This window comes from Mastigoproctus giganteus, chromosome 3, assembly GCF_048544385.1.
Source record: "Mastigoproctus giganteus isolate SK-2022 chromosome 3, ASM4854438v1, whole genome shotgun sequence".
Lineage (NCBI taxonomy): Eukaryota > Metazoa > Arthropoda > Arachnida > Uropygi > Thelyphonidae > Mastigoproctus > Mastigoproctus giganteus.
Genome location: NC_143577.1, coordinates 48,699,594 through 48,722,871, shown reverse-complemented (window position 1 = coordinate 48,722,871; position 23,278 = coordinate 48,699,594). Strand labels below are relative to the sequence as shown.

At 39.1% G+C, this 23,278-nt stretch overlaps 1 protein-coding gene across 1 annotated transcript in view; it reads right to left on the bottom strand.

Moving 5' to 3' along the window:
- The window catches only part of Neurl4 (neuralized E3 ubiquitin protein ligase 4), a 636,447-nt gene that overhangs the window by 436,626 nt on the left and 176,543 nt on the right, over nucleotides 1-23,278 (bottom strand). Inside the window, exon 9 of the mRNA XM_090369970.1 lies at nucleotides 13,817-13,979. Within this exon, the coding sequence (XP_090226096.1) occupies nucleotides 13,817-13,979 (163 nt within the window). The remainder of the gene's footprint in view (nucleotides 1-13,816; nucleotides 13,980-23,278) is intronic.

The following is a 23,278-nucleotide window of genomic DNA, read 5'->3' as shown; positions in this document are numbered from 1 at the left end:
ACATCATCAGTTGGTCCCATCACATAGAATTTAAATACTGTCTCAGACCACCGTAGTCGCCTTTACGAAAGCAAAAACCCTTCTCTTTACCCCTGATGTTAGTTACCTCTTTGAGTAAATTCCACTTCAGCACACTGTGATGATTGCCACCTAGTTGTTCCTTTATCTGCAGATTCTTAATGCATGAAGAATCACTACTGATAATCAGATCAAGAGTATTACTCCCTCTAGTTGCCTCCCGAACATGCTGATGATGAAAACAATCATCCAATAAATCCACAAAAGCCTTGCTAGTGTGTGAGTGACCAACCCACAAATTCCAGTCAACATCTGTAAAATTAAAATCCCCCATTATAAGACTCTCTGAATTACTGGCCCACTCTATTTCCCTGTACAGTTTCTTATTATACTCATCAGAGTCATTAGGCCTATAACACACTCCTACTCTCAATTTTGATCTCCCAATGCTTATGTCACCACAAACTGACTTGACACTGCACTGTCCAGCGATGTCGACTGGCTTCACTTCCTTGGATTTTATGTGTTTCTTAACTAATAGCATAACCCCTCCTCTCTTCCTATCCTGTCTATCCTTTCGATACACATTGTACTCCCCAAATTCCACTTCCGCATTCCTTATATCTGTGTGACACCACGTCTCTGATATCCCAACAATATCTGCCTTTGATGTTTTGAGCAATACGTCAAATTCATCAAATTTATTTACCAAACTCCTAGCGTTGGTGTATATGCAAGTATACATGCACCTGTACCTATTCTTAGCTACCCATGTGTTTGCTTGTACCGCAATGACTCTCAGCAGTCTCTGAAATACCCTACATCTTGTTTTCCAGGATGCTGTTCATTCCAACAAAAGCAGTGCAAGAATCACTTTCACCTATGCCAGTGGCTACTGTTAATCTATCAGTCCTTGTATCCCCCTAAGCTAGCAGTTTTCCGACCCACCTAACACTGCCTCGACAGCATCAGCAAATATTCTTGCACCCTTTCTATTTAAGCGTATCCCATCCCTGTAGAAGCAGTCTCTCCTGTTAACAAGTACAGACCAGACTGAAAAAAATTCTACCCCTTGAGCCTTGCACAATATTTCCAGGGCTGAATTGATCAACAAGGCTCTCATCATATACTCTCTCCTATCACGTCTGGGCACAATTGCAGACACTTTCAAATTCAACCCTAATTCACGGCTTTTTTTTCAACAGTGACCTGTACTTGTTAAGTAATTCCACCGGTCTCCTACTCTTAATATCATTAGTGCCAATGTGTACAACAATATCACCTTTTGTGCCCTTAAAAGATTATATCTGCTCTACGTCAGCAACCTTTGCCCCTGGCAGACATACCCTGGTCCTGTTCCACCTATCATTTTTATATACCACGGTCCCCATTTCTCTGACAATAGAGTCACCAACAACTACTAGTTCCTGTGGGACCAGCGCATTCTGCCTTGGGGGTTGCCGCTGTGTTGCGTGATGATCAAGTGCAAGCTCTGACATTGATGTGGGCAGCTGAAAGCTTGGTGGGCCTCTCAATGTAGATCCTTTAAGGGCATCCACCCTGTCCTTCAAGCTCTCATATAGGCCCATAACAATGCTGAGTTGTTGCCTGATTTCTGTTATCTTATTCTGTTATTTTAGTTATCTGTGTCTCTCCATTTTGAAGGAGCCACCATGCCATTTGTCTTCATAATATGTTCTGAAGAGTTATGCAATAGAAGGATTTTCTTGAGATTTATAAATATTTTGTCTTTTGTTATATGATGAATGCATGATGACACACTCAACATTAACGTCACTTCATAATTAGTAGAAGTATAGTGAGCGCTCAGTTTATAAACTTTCAATCTTATGATTTTTGATACTGGACATTCAATTTATGAACTTGTATCTCTACTTTACAAACTTTTATGACACTTCATAAAGCATTGTCTTTTGAAAATAAAATGGGTAAAAATAAAATAATTTTATCTTTTATATACTGTATTTAACATATTTAATACAGTATTTGCAGTTAAATATAGCACACTATTTAAAGTAAATTCGTTGTGAAATGTACTATCAAACATGCATGATGAAAGTGCAAATTACCAACGGTAATTTCTGTTAGATAAAAAGTGATTTCTGTTTAGAATAGTTTAATTAACTCATTTCTGGGGAAACTGTTTGTTATTCTTTCCAGTCTTTTCATGTTTCCAGTGATAAGCATCTATTTGATAATTTTATTACAGATATGTAAGGTGCAAAGAGCTTCCATTAGGTTAGCTACACTGCAGTTTGACACTTGTAGATGGGACTGGGAGTTAACTAACTGTAAGCATGAGCTAGAAAAGTGTTACTCCTCTGGTTCTTTATTTCTATTTAAATTATACAGTAATAACTGTTCTCTAAACACAGTTCCAAATCTGTTGTGCTAAACTGCAGTACTCTAGTGATATTTTTTTAAGCAAATATGTTCTTTTCTACATGTACACTGTACTTCATTAACTCCTAAGTAAATGGAAGCAATGATTTTGTGAATTGCATCCTCTGTGCAAGAGTTTGCTTCAAATTCATAAAAGGTTTTCTCCAGGCCTCCCTCTTGACTTTGTTTCTTTATTTATTTCTCAGGTCTGTGTATTTTTTCCTTATGAATTTAACTTCCTGTGGAGGCCATCTGCTTCTATTTTGCTGAACTTGCTTTATGCACCTGTATCCTAAGTGCTGGTTCATTGTTCCGCCATGGGACTATTTCTGGTTTTTCTTTTCTTTATGGATTTTCTGCATGCCTTGTGAATGATTTCCTGTAGGAGGTTTAGCTGTTGTTCTGGTAGTTTATCTGCAATTGCTGTATTTTTTCTTCACTGAGTTCTGCATTTAGTTGTTGTTTAAAGAGATGCCATTTTGCAGTTTTAAAAGAGCAGTAGGAATTATCCAGGGTGTCAGCTGTTGGTTTGGATTGTAATCTGTGGCTGAGTGTATAGGTATAGGTTATAACATGGTGATCCAAGGTATTTAGTTCTTCATGCACAGTCCAGCACTGGATTCTTTTTGCCAGAGCAGCAATGGAAAGAGTGATATCAATGTTGCACTCACCCACTGTGCTGCTGAATGTTGTTGGCTGGTTGGGTCTGTTCGTAACTGAGGTTATTGGCTACTATAAACCCTTCTAACAGAGGGCCCTGAGAGTTGGCATTATGATGTTGTGTTGTATTAAACCACACAGGTGACCAGCAGTCTGAGTCAATTGCAATTAGTACTTTATCTGATAGAATTAGAGCCTGTCACAGGTATTGAAGCTTGTCCTGTATATTCTGGCCAGGTAAGCAGTACATGGACACCAAGTGCAGTGAGCCATGCCCTCCGACAATCTGTGCACAAGCTGCATGTGGATTAGTCATTGTTGGTGTTTTGGTGATTTGTAAATCTCGATTCTGAATAATGATGCCGGCCCAGGTTGTTCCTGTGTTAGCTTCAGTTATCCTGTAGTTAATAGGCTAGTCCTGTATCCTGCCCCTTAGAGTGTAAGAGCTCCTGAACACACAACACATCAATGTTTTTTTCTTCCATTACTTTCCTTATTTGATCCACAACTGATCTGGATCTTTGTGTATTCAGATGTGCTATTTTCAGCTTTCTGTGTGCTGTTTTGTTTCTCATGTGTATATCCATAATTAATTCTCAGCTTAGCTTGTTTCAGGTGCTCAGATAAGTGGAGCACTTATTGCTCCTTATGGAGTGGTTGCTTTCTTTCCTTGGGTCTTGCAATTGGCACGTTTTGGTGACTCTACCCTGTTTAAACAGTCCTTGAAGTCATGTCCTTTTGTGGCACAGTGTCCACAGGTAGAGTGCCTCTGTGAACAGGTTTGGGTGGTGTGACCATATTAATGGTAATTGAAACATTTGGTTAGGGCTATGTGTGCCTTGAATCTGTGGAATGATCGCCTGAAGTATACTCTTCCCAGTTGTTTCAGGTGGTGCCACACTCTCAGAGAAACATCTGAAACCCAGTTAACTGCAGTGCTGGACCAAGTTTTGGTCTGGTACTACAATTTGAACTCCATTTAATTCCTCCCTAGTAAGTATGTTGACAATGTTCTTATCATATGCTCCTTCTGTGATCTCTTTCTTGGTGGTCTCTTTACGTATGTCAAATATTAAGATGCTTGTACCTCTACCCTTTAGTATCTCTATCTTTAATATAAGCTCTGAGATGATGTCCTCTAACAGTTTGTATGTCTCTGTTAACTGTTTCTAAAAGCACTCTCTTATTTCTCACTTTTCTGAGAGATTTGATCTTGGTTGTCTTTAATCTTTCTTTCATGTTCTTGATAATGTAATCCCTTATTGCTTCACTGGTTTTTAATTCACTTGTCTCTGTAGGTCTTAAAATGATGGTAAAGAGATCTGCAGATTTAATTAGCAAGTACAGGTCAATGTTAAAAAAAGTCACGAGCTAGGGTTGAATTTGAAAGTGTCTGCAATTCTGAACAGACCTGATAGGAGGGCATATTTGATGAGAGCCTTGTCAATCAATTCGGAGAGATTGTGCAAGGCTCGTGGGGTAGAATTTTTTTCAGTGTGGTCTGTGCTTGTTAACCGGAAAGACTGTTTCTACAGCACGGGGGGGTACACTTAAATAGAAAGGGTGCAAGAATATTTGCTGATGCTATCGAGGCAGTGTTAGGTGGGTTGAAAACTGCTAGCTTGAGGGGATACACAGACTAAAAGATTAACAGTGGCCACAAGCAGATGCAAAAGTGATTCTTGCACTGCTTCTATTGGAATAAGCAGCAGCCTGGAAAGCAAGTTGCTGGGGATTTACAAGACTGCTGGGAGTCATAGTGAAACAAGTAAACACATGGACTGTGTTAGGGTAACTTAAGAGTAGGAACAGGTGCATGTATACTTGCATGTACACCAATGATAGAAGTATAGTTAATAAATTTGATGAGTTTGAAGTGCTGGTCAAGACATCAAAGACAGTGCGACTATTGATGATCATGCTCAGGCAGCTGATATACTGAATGAGTATTTTGCATCTACATTCCACATGAGGAGTTATTCAAGGAGGGGAATGCCAGAAGCTTATCAAACTTTAACAGGAAGCTAAGTGATTTTGGAATAACTGAGAGCAAAGTGGAGAATAAATTTCTGAAATTAAATATAAGGAAGGCACCTGGAGTGGGTCTTTTCTATCCAGTTATATTAAAGGAGGCAGCAAAGGAACTAAGCAAACCCTTAGCCATAATTATGAGAACTTCCTTAGACTAAGGGGGAGGTCCCCATGGACTGGAGGTGTGCAAATGAATCCCCAATTCACAAAGGGGTTCAAAGGGTTAAAAAGTAACTATAGACATGTTAGTTTAACTTGTGTTCTGGGTAAAATAATGGACTCACTGGTTAAAGAAGCAATGCAGGATCATCTAGACAAGACTGCAGTACTTGTTAAGACACAGCATGAGTTTATTAAAGGGAGGTCTTGTCTGACCAACTTAATTAGATACTATGATGTGGTCACAAAAGAACTGGATGCAAAAAACAATTTTGATATCACATACTTGGATTTCAGGAAAGCTTTTGATACAGTTGCACATGGAAGACTGCTGTACAAATTGGAGCAGTATGGCATTAAGGGCAAGTTGCTACAATGGATAAAGAGATGGTTGAATGGGAGACAACAGAGAGTGGTAATCAATGGACATTGCTCTTCGTGGACTAATGTTATTAGTGGAGTTCCCCAGTGTTCGGTGCTGGGCCCATTGTTGTTTTGTGTACTCACCAACAATATTGATGGGGGGTATATCAGGCTTAATGAAAACGTTTGCAGATGACACAAAAGTTGACAGGGTTGTTAACTTGCAGTAGTAAAGACAGTATACTACTGCAAATGGATCTAGATAAGTTGGGCAAATAGGCTGAAAAGTGGCAACTGAAGTTTAACATTGGCAAATGCAAAATACTGCATATGGGTAGCAGTAACCCAAGAGAAATGTACGAAATGTGTGGTACTACACTCAGAGAAGTAGAGCGTGAAAAAGACCTGGGGGAACTTCATATCTGTGCAGTCAGATATGAAGTTCCCTGAGCAGTGCAGACGGGCTGCCAGAGCAGGTTACGAAGTCTTGTCAATGATATATAGAAATTTTGCTAGCAGGGACAAGGAGTTGATTATAACATTGTACAAGGCAATAGTCAGGCCACGCCTTGAATACTATGTACAAGTCTGGAGGCCTCATTTTAGGAAGGATGTAGAGTTCTAGAACAAGTACAAAGAAGGACAACAAGATTGGTGAGGGGAACAAAGGGATGCTCTTACCAAGATAGGCTTAAGTTCTGAAAATTGTAGCACCTGGAGTCTAGGCACATGCGAGGTAATCTGATTGAGGTGTATAAGGCCTTGAACGGGTTGAGCAAGCTCAATGCTGATAGGATTCTTTGCCTTGCTCAGATTAAGAACCTGAAGGGGCATAGATTCAAACTGAGGAAAGACATTTGTAGAATAGATGTGTGGAAATTTGCCTTTAGCCAGCGAGTAGTTGGTTAAGTTTTGTGGATCAAAAAAATCTCTTATGTCAAGACAGAGACAGAGGTAGAATGCTCAAATAAAATGAAATAGCATGCAGGCTCTTTAAATGAAATAAAAACATCCAGCTGTTGCTAACATGATTATAAAAGAACAGATTTCATTTGTTCATTCATAATCATATTAACAAATGAACAAAATGAAAGAAACATGGGGGTAATTGTGGAGTCAGATATGCAGTTCTATGAGTAGCACAGACAGACTGCCAGGACAGAACATGGGCTCTGTCAATAATATACAGGAATTCTGCTAGAAAAGGGATAGGCAGTGATTATCCCTTTGTATCAGGCAATGGCCAAGCCACACCTTGAGTACTGCATACAGATCTGTAGGCCTCATTTTAGAAAGGATGTAAAGCTGCTAGAGTGGGTACTGGGAAGAGCAACAAGACTTGTAAGAGGAACAAGGGGGGGGGGGTTCTTACCAAGAAAGACTTCGATTCTGCAAATTGCACCATCTAGAGACTAGGCACCTGTGAGATGATCTGATTGAGGAATTTTAGACTTTAAATGTATTGAGCAATCTCAATACTGATTCTTCCTCTTGCTCAGACTACACACATGAGAGTCATAAATTCAAGAAGGATGAATGCAGAATAGATGTGTAGAAGTTTTCTTTTAGCCAGTAGGTGGAACAGACTTCCACTGGTTGTTGTAGAAGTGGATAGCTTGAAGAAGAATAGACAAACTGTTGGAAGAAATACATAGGTGAGATGGGAAAAAGTTGGCTGATGCTATATAACTTTGCTTTCTTGCATCATTTGCCACCACTAATCCTAATTCAAAATGAAATGATCTGCACAATTCTATTCTTCTTTTCTTTGTTGGATTATTATTTCAAATCATCTGATACCAATGTTTGCTCAGGTGGTGTCAGTGAAATTATTTTTTGTGAGGAAGAAATTCTTTATTCTGCATTCCACAGTAAAAACTCAAACTTCATCGAATACATCCCCTTGTCATAATTATCATCTGCTGCACTTGTACTCATTCCATAGTAATGGAAAAATTCATCAACCACAGTTTCTTAACAATCTGTTCTGAAATTGTAATTTTATTGACATTAAATCGAAATCATGAGTCAAACCAGAGCAGCAAAGCAAAAGGCTCAGGCTAATGGGAGTGCTGTGGGTCAGGGGAGAACTGAGGGGGGCAGTTGCCCTCTGAATCACAGCCTTTTAAGATGCACTGTTTGCTTGATGTTTGTGGAGCAATCGGGTACGGGACATGATACTGCCATGGGGGATGTCTTTGTGTGTGCACGATGCAAGGAGTGCAAGGAAATTAGGCGACAACTCAGCGCTGTTATGGGCCTATATGAGACCTTGAAGGACAGGGTGGACGCCCTTGAAGGAAATAAATTGAGGGCCCATCAAGCTCTCAGCTGCCCACATCAACGCCAGAGCTTGCACTTGGTCATCTTGCAACACAGAGGCAGCCCCCAAGGCAGAATGCACTGGTCCCACAGGAACTAGTAGTTGTTGGTGACTCTATTGTCAGGGAAACGGGGAACATGCTTTGTAAAAAGGATAGGTGGAACAGGACCAGGGTATGTCTGCCAGGGGCAAAGGTTGATGACGTTGTAGAGCGGATATCATCTTTTAAGGGCACAAAAGGTTATATAGTTGTACATGTTGGCACTAATGATATTAAGAGTAGGAGACCAGCGGAATTACTTAACAAGTACAGGTCACTGTTGAAAAAAAGCCATGAAGTAGGGTTGAATTTGAAAGTGTCTGCAATTCTGACCAGACACGATAGGAGGGAGTATATGATGAGAGCCTTGTCGATCAATTCGGCCCTCGAAAGATTGTGCAAGGCTCAAGGGGTAGAATTTTTTTCAGCCTGGACTGTACTTGTTAACAGGAGAGATTGCTTCTACAGGGATGGGATACACTTAAATAGAAAGGGTGCAAGAATATTTGCTGATGCTATCGAGGCAGTGTTAGGTGGGTCGGAAAACTGCTAGCTTGGGGGAGACAAAGACAAATAGATTAACAGTAGCCACTGGCAGAGGTGAAAGAGATTCTTGCACTGCTTCTTTTGGAATGAGCAGAAGCCTGAAAAACAATATGCAGGATATTTCAGAGACTGCTGGAAGTCATTGTGGTACAAGTAAACACATGGGTTGTGTTAGGGTAGCTAAGAATAGAAACAGGTGCATGTATACTTGCGTGTACACCAATGCTAGGAGTTTAGTAAATAAATTTGATGAATTTGAGGTATTGCTCAAAACATCAAAGGCATATATTGCTGGGATATCAGAGACATGGTGTCACACAGATATAAGGAATGCAGAACTGGAATTTGGGGAGTACAACGTCTACAGAAAGGATAGACTGGATAGGAAGGGAGGAGGGGTTATGCTATTAGTTAAAAAACACATAAAACCCAAGGAAGTGAAGCCAGTCGACATCGATGGACAGGGCAGTGTTGAGTCAGTTTGGTGTGACATAAGCATGGGTAAATCAAAATTGAGAGTAGGAGTGTGCTATAGGACTAATGACTCTGATGAGTATAAGAAGATACTGTACAGGGAAATAGAATGGGCCAGTAAATCAGAGAGTCTTATAATGGAGGATTTTAATTTCCCAGATATTGACTGGAATTTGTGGGTTGGTCACTCACACACTAGCAAGGCTTTTGTGGATTTATTGGATGATTGTTTTCTACACCAGCATGTTTGGGAGGCAACTAGAGGGAGTAATACTCTTGATCTGATTATCAGTAGTGATTCTTCACGCATTAAGAATCTGCAGATAAAGGAACCACTAGGTGGCAGTGATCACAGTGTGCTGAAGTGGGATTTACTCAAGGAGGTAACGACCATCAGATGTAAAGGGAAGGGTTTTTACTTTCGTAAAGGCGACTATGATGGGCTGAGACAGTATTTAAATTCTATACAGTGGGACCAACTGATAATGTTACCAGCAGCAAATTCAAAATGGGAAGCATTCAAGGAACTAATCTTGGAAGCTACCAGGCTTTATATACCAACCAAGAAATATTGTTCAAGGTTCAGGCCTAAATGGTTGTCAGATTAACTAATGAGACATATGGCAGAGAAGAAAAATGCATGGGATACTTACAAATTAATGGGTGACATGGAAGCCTATGATAGATATAAGTTGGTCTGTAACCAAGTCACAAAGGAGATTAGGCAGGCAAAGGCAGATTATAAGAAATCCTTGGCAAAGGATGCAGCAAAGAAAAACAGAAAAGAGTTCTTTACCTATTTAAACTCAAGAAGGAAAGGGATGAATCAGATTGGTCCACTGGATGTTGATGGTTCAACAGTTGAGGATCCTGCTCAGGTGGCTAACAATCTAAACGAGTATTTTGCATCTACATTCACACATGAGGAGTTATTCAGGAAGAGGAATGTCATAGGTGAAGTAAACATTGGCAGTGAGCTAGATGATTTTCTAATAACTGAGAGGAAAGTGGAGGAGAAATTGTTGAGGATAAACATAAAAAAGGCACCCGGGGTGGATGGGATCTATCCAGTTATATTATATTAGGCAGCAAAGGAAGTAAGCAAACCCCTAGCCATAATTATGAGAGCTTCTTTGGACTCAGTGGAGGTACCCATAGACTGGAGATGTGCAAATGTAACCCCAATTCACAAAGGAGGATCAAAGGCTGACACATGTAATTATAGACCTGTTAGTTTAACTTCGGTTCCAGGAAAATTAATGGAGGCACTGGTTAAAGAAGCACTGCAGGATCATCTGGACAAGAATTCAGTTATAGCTCAGACACAGCACAGTTTTGTTAAGGGCAGGTCTTGTCTGACCAATTTGATTGGATACTATGATGTAGTCACAAAAGAACTGGATGCAGGGAATAACTTTGATATTATATATTTGGATCTTAGAAAGGCTTTGGATACTGTTGCGCATGGAAGACTGCTGCACAAATTGGAGCAGTGTGGCATTGGAGGCAAATTGCTGCTATGGATAAAGGGATGGTTGAATGGCAGAAGACAGAGAGTGGTAATCAATGGACACTGCTCATCGTGGACTAATGTTATTAGTGGAGTCCCTCAGGGTTCAGTATTGGTCCATCGTTGTTTTCTGTATTTATAAATGATATAGATGATGGTATATCAAGCTTAATGTCCAAGTTTGCAGACGATACAAAGTTGGCAGGGTTGTTAAGGACACTACTGATGCTATGCTGCTGCAACAGGATCTGGAAAGGTTGAGCAGATGGGCTGAGAGGTGGCAAATGAAGTTTAACATTGACAAATGTAAAGTACTACATATGGGAAACAGTAACCACAGATCAACGTATCAACTCTGTGGTACTACGCTGACAGTGGTAGAGAATGAAAAGGACCTGGGGGTAATTGTGCAGGCAGATATGAAGTTCTCTGAGCAGTGCAGACGAGCTGCAAGAGTAGCTCATGGTGTCTTGTCAATGATATACTGGAATTTTTCTAGCAGGGATAGGGATGTGATTATTCCCTTGTATAAGGCATTGGTCAGGCCACACCTTGAGTACTGTATACAGGTCTGGAGGCCTCATTTCAAGAAGGATGTAGAGCTGCTGGAACGAGTACAGAGAAGGGCAACAAGATTAGTGAATGGAACAAAGGGTTGCTCTTACGAAGAAAGGCTTAAGTTTTGCAAATTACAGAGTCTGGAGACTAGGCATCGGCGAGATGATCTGATAGAGGTGTATAAGGCTTTGAATGGCTTGAGCATGCTCAATGCCAATGGGATTCTTCCTCTTGCTCAGAATAATCACCTGAGAGGGCATAAATTCAAATTGAGGAAGGACGGATGTCAGATAGATGTGCAGAAATTTGCCTTTAGCCAGCGGGCAGTTGGTTTGTGGAATAGACTTTCATCACTTGTTGTTGACGTTGATAGCCTAAACAAATTTAAGGCTCAGCTGGACAGGTATTTCGAAATCAAAATGTGGGCTGAATGCAGGATGACTTCTTTCTCTATTCCACTAGCTGAGCTGATCAACAAATATAGACTGTGACACAGAAGCTGAGACATGGGTAGAATTATTGATATTTTATTCCATATGGGAGGCTGTGAAAAAGTAATGTAAGGAGCAGAGGGAAGGGGAGATTTGTTTCTTTGTTGATTTTTTTTTTTTTTTTTTATGTGAACCCCGAACATGAGAGGTATTAGAACCTATAGTACTTAGTACTGTGCTTGGGTTGGAGGTTGAGAAGACGAAAGAAGATATTTGTTGACATTGGACTTGAACTTCTGTAGATTGTAATTTCCAGGAAATACGTATGAAGGAAGGTTGTTCCAGAAAACGGCAGTTGAATGAATAAATGAGGATGATGAAAAGTTGGTTCTGTGGGTTTGAAGTTGGACAGTAAATGGATGTTGGCTGGTGGCGACACGTGTTTGGACTGTTTTGAAAGAGAGAGCAGGAATTATAGAAGCCATGGAAGTATCTGTAGAAGAGGCATGCAGCAGAAACAGTACGTCTATGAGAAAGCGAGTGGAGAAACTCTGTTAGAGATGAATCATTAATTAACCTAACTGCCCTCTTCTGAATGGAATCAAGAAGCCTGAGAGAGGTTTTGGGGGCACCACCCCAGATGTGGGAACAATATTCCTTGGCAGGCCGGATTTGTGATTTATAGAGAGTGAACAGCTGTTTGGAAGAAAAGTAATGCCGAGAGTGAAAGAGAAAACCAAGTTTTTTAGATGCAGAGGAAGCAATATTTGTAATGTGCTTGTGCCAAGAGAGATTAGAAGTCAGGGTAATCCCTAAAAGAGATATATCATTTTGCCTAGAAATCGGAGTGTCACTAAAGATAAGCATAGGAGTAGAAGAATCCTTTTTGTGAGATATAAGACAAGACTGAGTTTTAGAAGGGTTGAAATCAACTAAGTGTCTTTGCCCCACTAGAGAATTCCCTGAAGATTGGCATTTAAGGAATTGGTAGCAGATTTTCGAGAAGTTGAAGCTGATTGAGCAGGACCAGGTTTCTCAAAATGGAAAGTGGAATGCAGTGTTCTGAAGTTGTGATCTTAGGTACTTCAGATCACCAAGTTGTGATCTGAAGTGCCTAAAGGACCTCTCACTTCGACCGTGTACTTAGAAGGGTTGTTTGTAAGAAAAAGATCAAGCGTATTGGCTGTATGATTAGGATTGTCCGGTATTCTTGTAGGTAAATGAACAATCTGTGCTAAGTCATTAGTAATTGCAAAAGCCTCAGCATCTCGACCTGCTGGGTCGGTGTGACTAGAAAACGGAAGCCAGCTGGAGTTGTGAACATTAAAATCACAAAGGAAAATTACCTCACTGTTAGGAAAGTTGGACTGGAGAAAGTCAAGTCGCTAAGAGAGGAAGTCAAAGAGCTCCAAGTGATTAGTGGAGATGGGAGAACGGTAAAGACAACAGATGAATTTGACACAATGAGGTAGAGAGATTTTAAGCCAGAGAAGATCAAAGAGAGGAGATTCCAAATTGCCAAGTCTCTGACAGGGAATATCAGAACAGACATATGCACAAGTACCACCTTTGAGGCGAAAGGAATCATACAGCGAATAATTTGGGCATCTGAGATGAGCAGTTGTTGAATCAACCGATAACTGAGATTCTGTCAGAAAAAGTACATGGGGGTTTGGCAGACTGCAAGTGGAAATGGACATCGTTGAGATTTGTGAGTAGTGCCCAAAAAGATTTCCTGAGTGAGTTTTGTCAATGAGATTATGACAAACCAATCCTAATATCTTCTAAAGCATTGTTGTGAACAGGACATTTTTAATTAGATTTTCAGCTATGGTTGTTACCAGCTTCATGGAATTTTCCAATTAAATTATATTTTTTTTTACTAACTCTACAGGGAAAGCCTCCTGGTACACAGTATATGGACTGTTAGAAAACCAGTAACAAACATATACTGCTTTATCAAAAATTGCTATGATCTAAATAAAACTAACGTTTTATCACAATTAATCTGTTTGCCACAGTTAGTTAAGAGAGAGAGAGAGAGAGAGAGAGAGAGAGAGAGAGAGAGAGAGAGAGAGAGAGAGAGAGAGAGAGAGAGAGAGAGAGAGAGTGTGTGTGTGTGTGTGTGTGTGTGTGTGTGTGTGTGTGTGTGTGTGTGTGTGTGTGTGTGTGTGTGTGTGTGTTACATGGAATACAGTAATCTGCTCCCACAAGTAGTGGCAATTATGTGAGGAAAAAAGAAAATAGCAAATTTGACGCCTATTTTAGTATACTATAAAAACTAAAAAAAAATTACTTACCACAATGTTGCACTATAGATGCTTGTGCAGCTTGACCATAAAGATCAATTACACCATATATTTTTTCAGGAATATTAGTAGCAGCAACTCCTTGATCCACACCATTTATATAAAAATGTAAATTGCCATTCAGCTTTCTCATAACCCCCACACATTCACCAGCCTAAAATTGGGAAAATTATATATATATATGTTTGTATTAATATATTGAATAAAGTATGCATAAATGGATGTGAAAATTACACAAAGTGCCAGTAACTAGAAGGGTGAAGAAACTAGAAAAAGAAGTGTAGTAGTGTAGTTAGGAAGGATGTTACGTGGTGTTTCCAATAAGTTATAATTAATTAAATGATACCACTCTTATACCACATGAAATAAAATAATATATAGTTTATTAGGCTGAACGCCTACACAGCTATACATTACGTGACGTTTCGGGTGTCTTGTCAACTATAGAATTTTAAGTTAAGTTAATTTTAGGTTAAGTTAATTACAAATTACAAATTCTTACCTGCTGACGGTGAGAGGGAAATTATTTAAATGATAACACTCTTATACCACATGAAATAAAATAATATATAGTTTATTAGGCAAAACGGCTACATAGCTATACGTTATGTGACATTTCGGGTGTCTTCCAAAACCCATCAGCAGACAAGGCTGTTGGGGAAGAAAAAAAAAAAAAAAGAACAAAGAATACTACTCAAGAAACAGTTGCATCCTGCACAACAACTGTGAAGGCCAGAGTATAGGAGCAAATGATCACCACGGGCTTCCAGAACTTGGCACCAGCAGCAAGGTCTGATGATAGGTATTGGCAAGATCCTGAAGCAGCCTCCAACCCTGATGTCTGGAGTATGGGAGCTTAGGTCATCCCTTGTTCCTACTGCAATAGATCCCGTTCCAGCCTGCACAACAACCCAGATATAGGAGCAAAGGTCAACCTCAGATTTCCAGATCTTGGCACCAGCAGCATAATATGATGATAGGTATCTGTAATGAGCCTGAACCAGCCTGCACACTGACGTCCAGGATATGAGAGCAAAGGTAAACCCACGCTTCTACTACATAAGAACCCCAGTCCCAGGATAAATTACTTGGCTTTACTCCATTGGCTACTTGCATTAATCCTTCTCCTATAAATTGACTGCTGACAGCTTCCCTCTTACCTGATACACTTCAGGTCTGGGAGAATCTTCAAGAGGAGGCTGTCAGCAGGTAAGAATTTGGAATTAATTTAACCTAAAATTAACTTAAAATTCTATTGTAATATCGTAACAATAGCAATTTAAAACTCAAATAACTTAATACTATAGAATTGTAATTTTAATCATAAATTATTAATTGGTAATATTCAAACCTGTAACCATTTATTCTTTGTTTTCTTCCCCAACAGCCTTGTCTGATGATGGGTGTCGGCAAGACACCCGAAACATCACATAATGTATAGCAATGTAGGCATTCAGCCTAATAAACTATATATTATTTTACTTCATATGGTATAAGAGTGGTATCATTTAATTAATTATAAATGAAGTGTAGTAGATTTGTGAAAGGTGAAAAAATCTTAATATCCTAAAGGTTATGATGAATTAAGAAAATTATGGGCTGAATTACGAAGCCAATAGAAAGTGGAAGAACTGTAAAGTAGAATTAGTACATCTAAAATAAAATGCAAATAAAATGAAAAAAAATTAGTGGTATAGCTGTCATCAGATATGGGGGGGGAACATATTTAGAAAATGGTCGAATATAGGTAAGGCAAATATGCTTGATCTGATATCAGTTGGAATAAATATTGATACATGATCAGGTATTTCATCAGGGGACTACACCTGACCATGTACCAGGAACTGCGTTTCTATACTTGTCCATAGTAGTAGAGAGAAAAGTGAAAGGCCAAAAAGCAACGAAAATGAAATTAGCACATTCTAATACAGTATGCACAAGGTAGTCCCACACATATATATATATACACATATATACACACTGTATATATTGTGTGTGTGTATATATATATGCACACACGCACACTATACAAACAATAAAATGAAACAGGTACAGTAGTATGGCAATATAATAATATTTTAATATATTAAATATATGGATTATAGGCTAGTGTGATTGAAAGAACAATATGACACTAAGAGACCATAATGGAATCTAAATAATATTTGAGAAAATACAGTATATGTTTATGAAGATTAAATGCAATATAGAAATTCCCACCCGCTTGTATCATTCTACTTATTTCTTTGTAATGGTGCTTCCTAGATACTTGAAGTTGTTAACCATTTTTAGCTCTTTCCCTACCATTATAATGTATCCATCAGGCTCGCCACTCCTCTTTAGAACCATTATTTCACTCTTCTCCTGACTGAAAACCAGTCCAAATTCATTGGCCATACTAGCTCACATATCAACTTGCCTTTGCACTTTTTCCCTGCTGTCTCCCCATATACAGAGGTCATCTGCAAAGAATATGACTTTCATCTGGTCTTGTCCAAATTATTCCGCCACTCTACACTGCACATCATTCATGACAGCTATGAACAGTAATGGTGTCAGGATGCCTCCTTACCTCAAATCTGATGTTATTTCGAAGCTCTCCGTCAACCCCATCACAGTTCTTATTTTGCTCACTGTGTTGGTGTACATATTCAATTCTCTCCACAAGATGTTCCTCTATCCCTAAGTTTCTCAAATCCTCCCACACTTTCTTTCTCTTCACAGATCAAACACTTTATGTCCAAAAATGCCATCCATAATTCTTCATTTTGTTCATAACATTTTTCCATCAGTTGCATGATGCAGAAAATTAGATCTACTGTCAATCTGCCAGGCCTAAAGAATCCATACTATTTCTCGGCCATCCTATTTTCAATCGTTGCTCTTATCTTCCACTCTAACACTCTCTCATACAGCTTACTCACATGTGATGTTAGTGTGATACCTCTATAATTCAAACACTTCTTCCTATTCCCCTTCTTGAACAATGGGATGATCAAACCTTCTTTCCAGTCCTTCGGTATATTTGACATATTGTCTCTCATCCCAGATCTTGCAGAACAGTCTGTATGTCCACGTTATCCATGCCTCACCTTCAGCATCTCTCCATTTATCCCATCTATACCAGCAGAATTACCTGTCTTGATGTATTTCCATGCCTGCACTAAATCATTGTTGAAGATAAAGAAATTGTTGAAGATAACATAAGAAAGGCACCTGGGGTGGATGGAATCTATCCAGTTATATTAAAGGAGGCAGCAAAGGAAGTAAGCAAACCGTTAGCCATAATTATGAGAGCTTCCTTGGACTCAGAGGAGGTACCCTTGCCTAAAGATGTGCAAATTTGACCCTAATCCACAAAGGAAGAATCAAAGAAAGACACAGGTAACTTCTGTTCCAGAGAAATTAATGGAGGCACTGGTTAAAGAAGCATTGCAGGATCGTCTAGACAACACTTCAGTTATAGCTCAGACACAGCATGGGTTTGTTAAGGGGAAGTTTTGTCTGACCAATCTGATTGGAAACTATGCTGCGGTCACAAAGGAACTGGATGCAAAGAATAAATTTGATATCATATATTTGGATCTTAGAAAGGCTTTTGATACTGTTGCACATGGAATACTGCTGCACAAATTGGAGAAGTGTGGCACTGGAAGCAAATTGCTGCTTTGGATAAAGGGATGGTTAAGTGTGAGAAGACAGAGAGTGGTAATCAATGGACTCTGATCTTCGTGGACTAATGTTATTAGTGGAGTCCCCCCCCCAGGGTTCAGTGTTGGGTCCATTGTTGTATTCTGTATTTATTAATGATATTGATGATGGTATATCAGGCTTAATGTCCAAGTTTGCAACCGATATGAAGGTCAGCAGGGTTGTTTTTTCCGACACTAATGAAGCACTGCTGCAACAGGATCTAGAAAAGTTGAGCATGTGTGCTGAGAGGTGGCAACCGAAATTTAACATTGACAAACATACAGTACAGTAATACCCCGACTAACGCTATCCCAATTTACGCAAACTCGGAGTTACGCGGTTCTTGATTTTTTTTGTTTGGTGTATATCTAAAATTAGCTTACCAGTGATTTGGAAGTCAAATCATAAAGCTTGGGTGACAGCTTCCGTTTTTGAGAACTGGTTTGGTCACCACTTCATACCCGAAGTCGAACGTTATTGCAAGTCTAAACAGATTCCATTTAAAGTGATGTTTCTTATTGACAATGCACCCGGTCGCCCTCCTGCCACCCTAATTAATTTCGACCCACGTGTGAAAGTTATGTTTTTGCCTCCAAACACAACCAGCTTGCTTCAACTGATGGACCAGGGAGTCATCAAAACATTCAAGGCTTACTACACGAGGTGTTCGTTTGCACGTCTGAATGAAGCTATGAGATAAAATAGTGAGATATCTGTTAAAGACTTTTGGAAACAATTCAATATTTTAGATGCCGTAGCAATCATTGAAGAATCTTGGGATGAAATTCACAGAAAAACATTGAATGATGTCTGGAAGTAACTTTGTCCATTTTTTTTCAAAACCGAGACGAAAACAATGCCAGAAACTGATCATGTCGCTCATATGATAGAAGTTGTTAATCTTGCCAGGCAATTAGATTTGGAAGTCAATGGTGATGATGTCAATGAGCTGTTGGATTCACATAGTTAGAAGCTGACAATGAATGAGCTCATAGAGATGCGTGAGCAAAACGTCACGGAACAATCCAACACTTCAGACCCAGTTCCACTAGAAAAACACATGACAATTTCAAGCTTGACATAAGGTCTCAGCTCAATTAAAAAGGGCTTAAAAATTTTAGAAAACATAGACTCCAATGAAGAACGCGTTATAGCTACAAAGCAAGGAATAAAAAAATTATTAGCTTGCTACAAAGAAATTCTGTGTGAAAAAAAGAAGGCGCTGTGTTGTCAGACCAATTTGTTAGATTTTATGAAGCCATCGACATCGAAATAACTTTTTTACGTAACCCATTTATTTTTTTAATACATCATCATCATCAGCCATTTTCAATCCACTGCAGGATGAAGGTTCCTCTCCAGCAACTTTCCAGTTCCTTCTGTTTTGAGCACTGGCCATCCATTTTCTACCCACAAACTCATGAATTTCATCTATCCATCTCCGCCTTTGTCTTCCAGGTTTTCTTCTAGCTCCTCTTGGATACCATTCTGTTATTTTCTTAGTCCATCTGTCATCATGTCTTCGAGCTATGTGTCCTGCCCAAGACAATTTTAGTTCTTTAGTTTTGATAAGAATGTCCTTTACTTGAGTTTGCTGCCTAATCCTTGTGTTTCTCTTCTTATCTAACAGTCTGATTCCCAATATAATTTGTTCCATTCTTCGCTGTGTAGTTCTCAGCTTCTCTTCCATTCTTTTGGTGAGTGCCCAAGTTTCACTTCCATAAGTCATGGTGGGGAGTATACATTGGTTCGAACCTACGGGGACATAAGTTCAAATTAAGAAAGGATAGATGTAGAATAGATGTGCGGAAATTTGCCTTTAGCCAGCGGGTGGTTAATTGCTGGAACAAACTTCCATCTGTCGTTGTGGAAGTTGATAGGTTAAATAAATTTAAGGAGGAACTGGACAGGCAATTGGAGGGTATGGTGTGATTTTTTTTTTTTTTTGGCTGATGCTGCATAAGCTCCTACACTTGCTTTCTTGCATCAAGTGCCACTACTACTACTACTATTATTTTACGTTTCAGACAAACTGGGATATTGCTCTTCAGTATGTGACTATATTTCCTGAATGCTATCCATCCAAAATTTATTCTTCTCTTGACTTCCAGCCATTTATCATTATTACAGCTAATAACTTGTCCCAGATAAGTATATGACTCCACCTTTTCAATTACTGCTCCTTCAATAATTATTTCCCTTTCTGTGGCATACTTGTTCATCATTACTTTTATTTTAGCCATATTCATCTTTAGTCCAAAATCCTTAGTAACTGTGCATAACTGATTAAGATTTTCCTCTAATTCTTTGGGATCATGGCTTATGACCACAATGTCATCTGCAAATCGTAAATGGTTTAGGTACTCTCCGTTCACATTGACTCCTTTCTGCAACCAGTCTAATCTTCTGAAAGCTTCCTCAAGGGCAGCAGCACACAACTTCGGAGATATTGTCTCTCCTTGTCGAACTCCTTTCTCAATTTTAAATTTCCTACTATCTTTGTCTAGTCCAATAAAGGAGGTAGCACTCTCATATATTTTCTTCAAAATCATAATATATGGGGTATCTATGCCTTGTCTTTGCAGTGCCCGAAACATTGCCTTATGCTGTACAGAGTCAAATGCCTTTTCATAATGGGACAAAGGGGTTCTCTTACGAAGAAAGGCTTAAGTTTTGCAAATTACAGTGTCTGGAAACTAGGCACCAGCGGGGTGATCTGATAGAGGTGTACAAAGCCTTGAATGGTTTGAGCATGCTCAATGCTGATGGGATTCTTCCTCTAGCTCAGAAAAATCACCTGAGAGGGCATAAATTCAAATTGAGGAAAGACAGATGTAGGATAGATGTGCGGAAGTTTGCCTTTAGCCAGCGGGTGGTTGGTGGGTGGAACAGACTTCCATCCCTTGTCGTGGAAGTTGATAGCCTAAATAAGTTTAAGGCTCAGCTGGACAGGTATTTCGAACGAACAGAGGGGTGAAGTGGAAGTGGTTATTTTTATTTATTTATGTTACTTTTTTTTTTTTTTTTTGGCTGATGCTGCATAAGCTTGCTTTCTTGCATCAAATGCCTCTACTAATGCTAATGCTAATGCTAATAATCCACAAATGCCAGGCATGATGGTGTTTTATATTCATTTGCTTTCTCCATTAGCTGTGATATTACGTGAAGGTGATCCATAGTTGAGAATCCTGTCCTAAAGCCAGCTTGCTCTTTTGGTTGATTCTCATCAAGTATTCTTTCTAATCTGTTAGTAATGACCCTTGTGAACAACTTGTAGATGTGGGATAACAAGCTAATTGGTCTATAATTTCCAATTTCTGATTTATCTCCTTTCTTATGCAGCAAAACTACGATTGCATTATTCCACTGCTTAGGTGTCACACCTTTTCTACTGCACTTTGTGAAGAGCCTTGCCAGTTTTTGTGTTATGTCTCTTCCTCCCAATTTTAACAACTCTACAGTAACTTCATCTTCCCCCAGGGCTTTCTGATTCTTAATGTTCTACTTTTCTTGTGTTAAATCTTCTTATGTCCTCTTTGAGTCTCTTTCTAATGGCTTTGCATAACTCATAAACTCAATTTTCTCCCTGTCAGTGTTTTTCTTGCTTTTCATTTGTCGTCTTCGGTTCATCGTGACAAGTGTTTCTTGACTAATTTTTTCTTCTTTGGTTTTCTTTTTCCCTATAGGTTTCTTGGGCTTTATCACTTTCAGAAAGTTGTAATATTCCTCGTCGATATCTTGGTCCTCAGCAGTCTGCAGAAGCTCAAACTTGTTCTTAAGTTCCAGTACATACTGCTTTTTCTCCTCTTCTGTTATCTCAAAGACCTTTGCATTATTTACTCGAGTCAGTCTTTTCTTTTCCTTTCCTACATCTATATCAAGTGTACATCTTACCATTCTGTGATCACTTCCAACATTTACCTTATTCAGGACGGTAACATCATTCACAATATATCTTCTGTTAGTGAGGATGAAGTCGATTTCATTAGTAGTTAATCCATTTGGACTCTTCCATGTCCACTTTCTGTTCACCCTTTTCTTGAAAAAAGTGTTCAAAATACATATTTTGTATTAATATGTACAAATAACTGCAATTTTATTACATATTTTTCTTCTAAACCAGTGTTTTTGTTAGTCCTTGGTCCCAATTAAATAAAATTTATATGTATTTATATGCAAAGTTGTATCCCAACTTACACGAATTCGACTTAAGCGATTTTTGTTGGACCTACCTATCACGTAACTTCGGGGTATTACTGTACTGCATATGGGAAACAGCAACCCCAGAGCAATGTATCAACTCTGTGGTACTACACTGACAGTGGTAGAGAATGAAAGGGACCTGGGGGTGGTTGTGCAGGCAGATATGAAGTTCTCTGAGCAGTGCAGATGGGCTGCAAGAGTAGCTCTTGGTGTATTGTCAATGATATACAGGAATTTTTCTAGCAGGAATAAGGAGGTAATTATCCCCTTGTATAAGGCAATGGTCAGGCCACACCTTGAGTACCGTATACAGGTCTGGAGGCCTAATTTTAAGAAGGATGTAGAGCTGTTGGAACAAGTACAGAGAAGGGCAACAAGATTAGTGAATGGAACGAAGGGTTGCTCTTACGAAGAAAGGATTAAGTTTTGCAAATTAGAGTGTCTGGAGACTAGGCACCTGCGAGTTGATCTGATTCAGGTGTATAAAGCCTTGAATGGTTTGAGCATACTCAATGCTGATGGGATTTTTCCTCTTGCTCAGAATAATCGCATGAGAGGGCATAAATTCAAATTGAGGAAAGGCAGTTGTAGGATAGATGTGCAGAAGTTTTCCTTTAGCTACCGAGCAGCTGACTGCTGGAACAAACTTCAATCTGTTGTTGTAGAAGTTGATAGGTTAAATAGATTCAAGGTAGAAATAGACAAACATTTGGAGTGAGTGGATGGGTGAAATGAGAAGGGTGTGTGTGTGTGTGTGTGTGTGTTTTTTGCTGATACTATATAAGCTTGCGTTCTTGCATCATGTGCCTTTGCTAATGCTAATTGGTGACTATGACAATTTAGTGATTATAATTATTTGGTGAATAATATGCAAAAATCTGTAATGCAAGTGTGAAAATTTTTAACATGCTGAAAATAGTTAACGTAATGATTATTGTAAAGTTCATATTACTGATAAAATGCATCAACTATATTCGTTTTTTAATAACATGTTACTTTTTTTAGCGAGCTCCTATAAAAAAGTACCACGGACAAGTTAAAGATTGGAAAACAATTATTTTCCTTTTGATTGCTTCACTTCCAATTACTTTACTTTCACTTCTGTAGGTTGTATTTTTAGGAAATTCATATGGAATTTCCTAAATTAAAGTAAGTTGTACAACTTATTGTTGTGCCAAAGGTGAAAAGTAGAGATTAAGAAAAGATACTGGTTGGTTTATATGTTCTCTGATGTTCATTTTGCAACCTGCATTATACTTTTCATTGAAAGCAGTTAAAGTTAGTGGTAGGTTACTTCTGCAGATGGGTTAAGGGTGGGTGAGTAGAGTAAAGCTTCCTTGGCCATTGTGAGGATGGGGGCTTGGAATCCGAGTACAGATCCCATCAGGGTAAGGAAGTCTGGTGCAATGAGGCATTTTTCCGAGGGCCCATTGTAGCTCTCAACATCTCTGTTTAAGGGTTAGTAAGCCAGAAGACACTTGGTTAGCATGGAGAAAAGTAGTTAAAAGGCTTTGAGGTATCTGTATATGATGACTCTAAATTGCACATATTGTACTG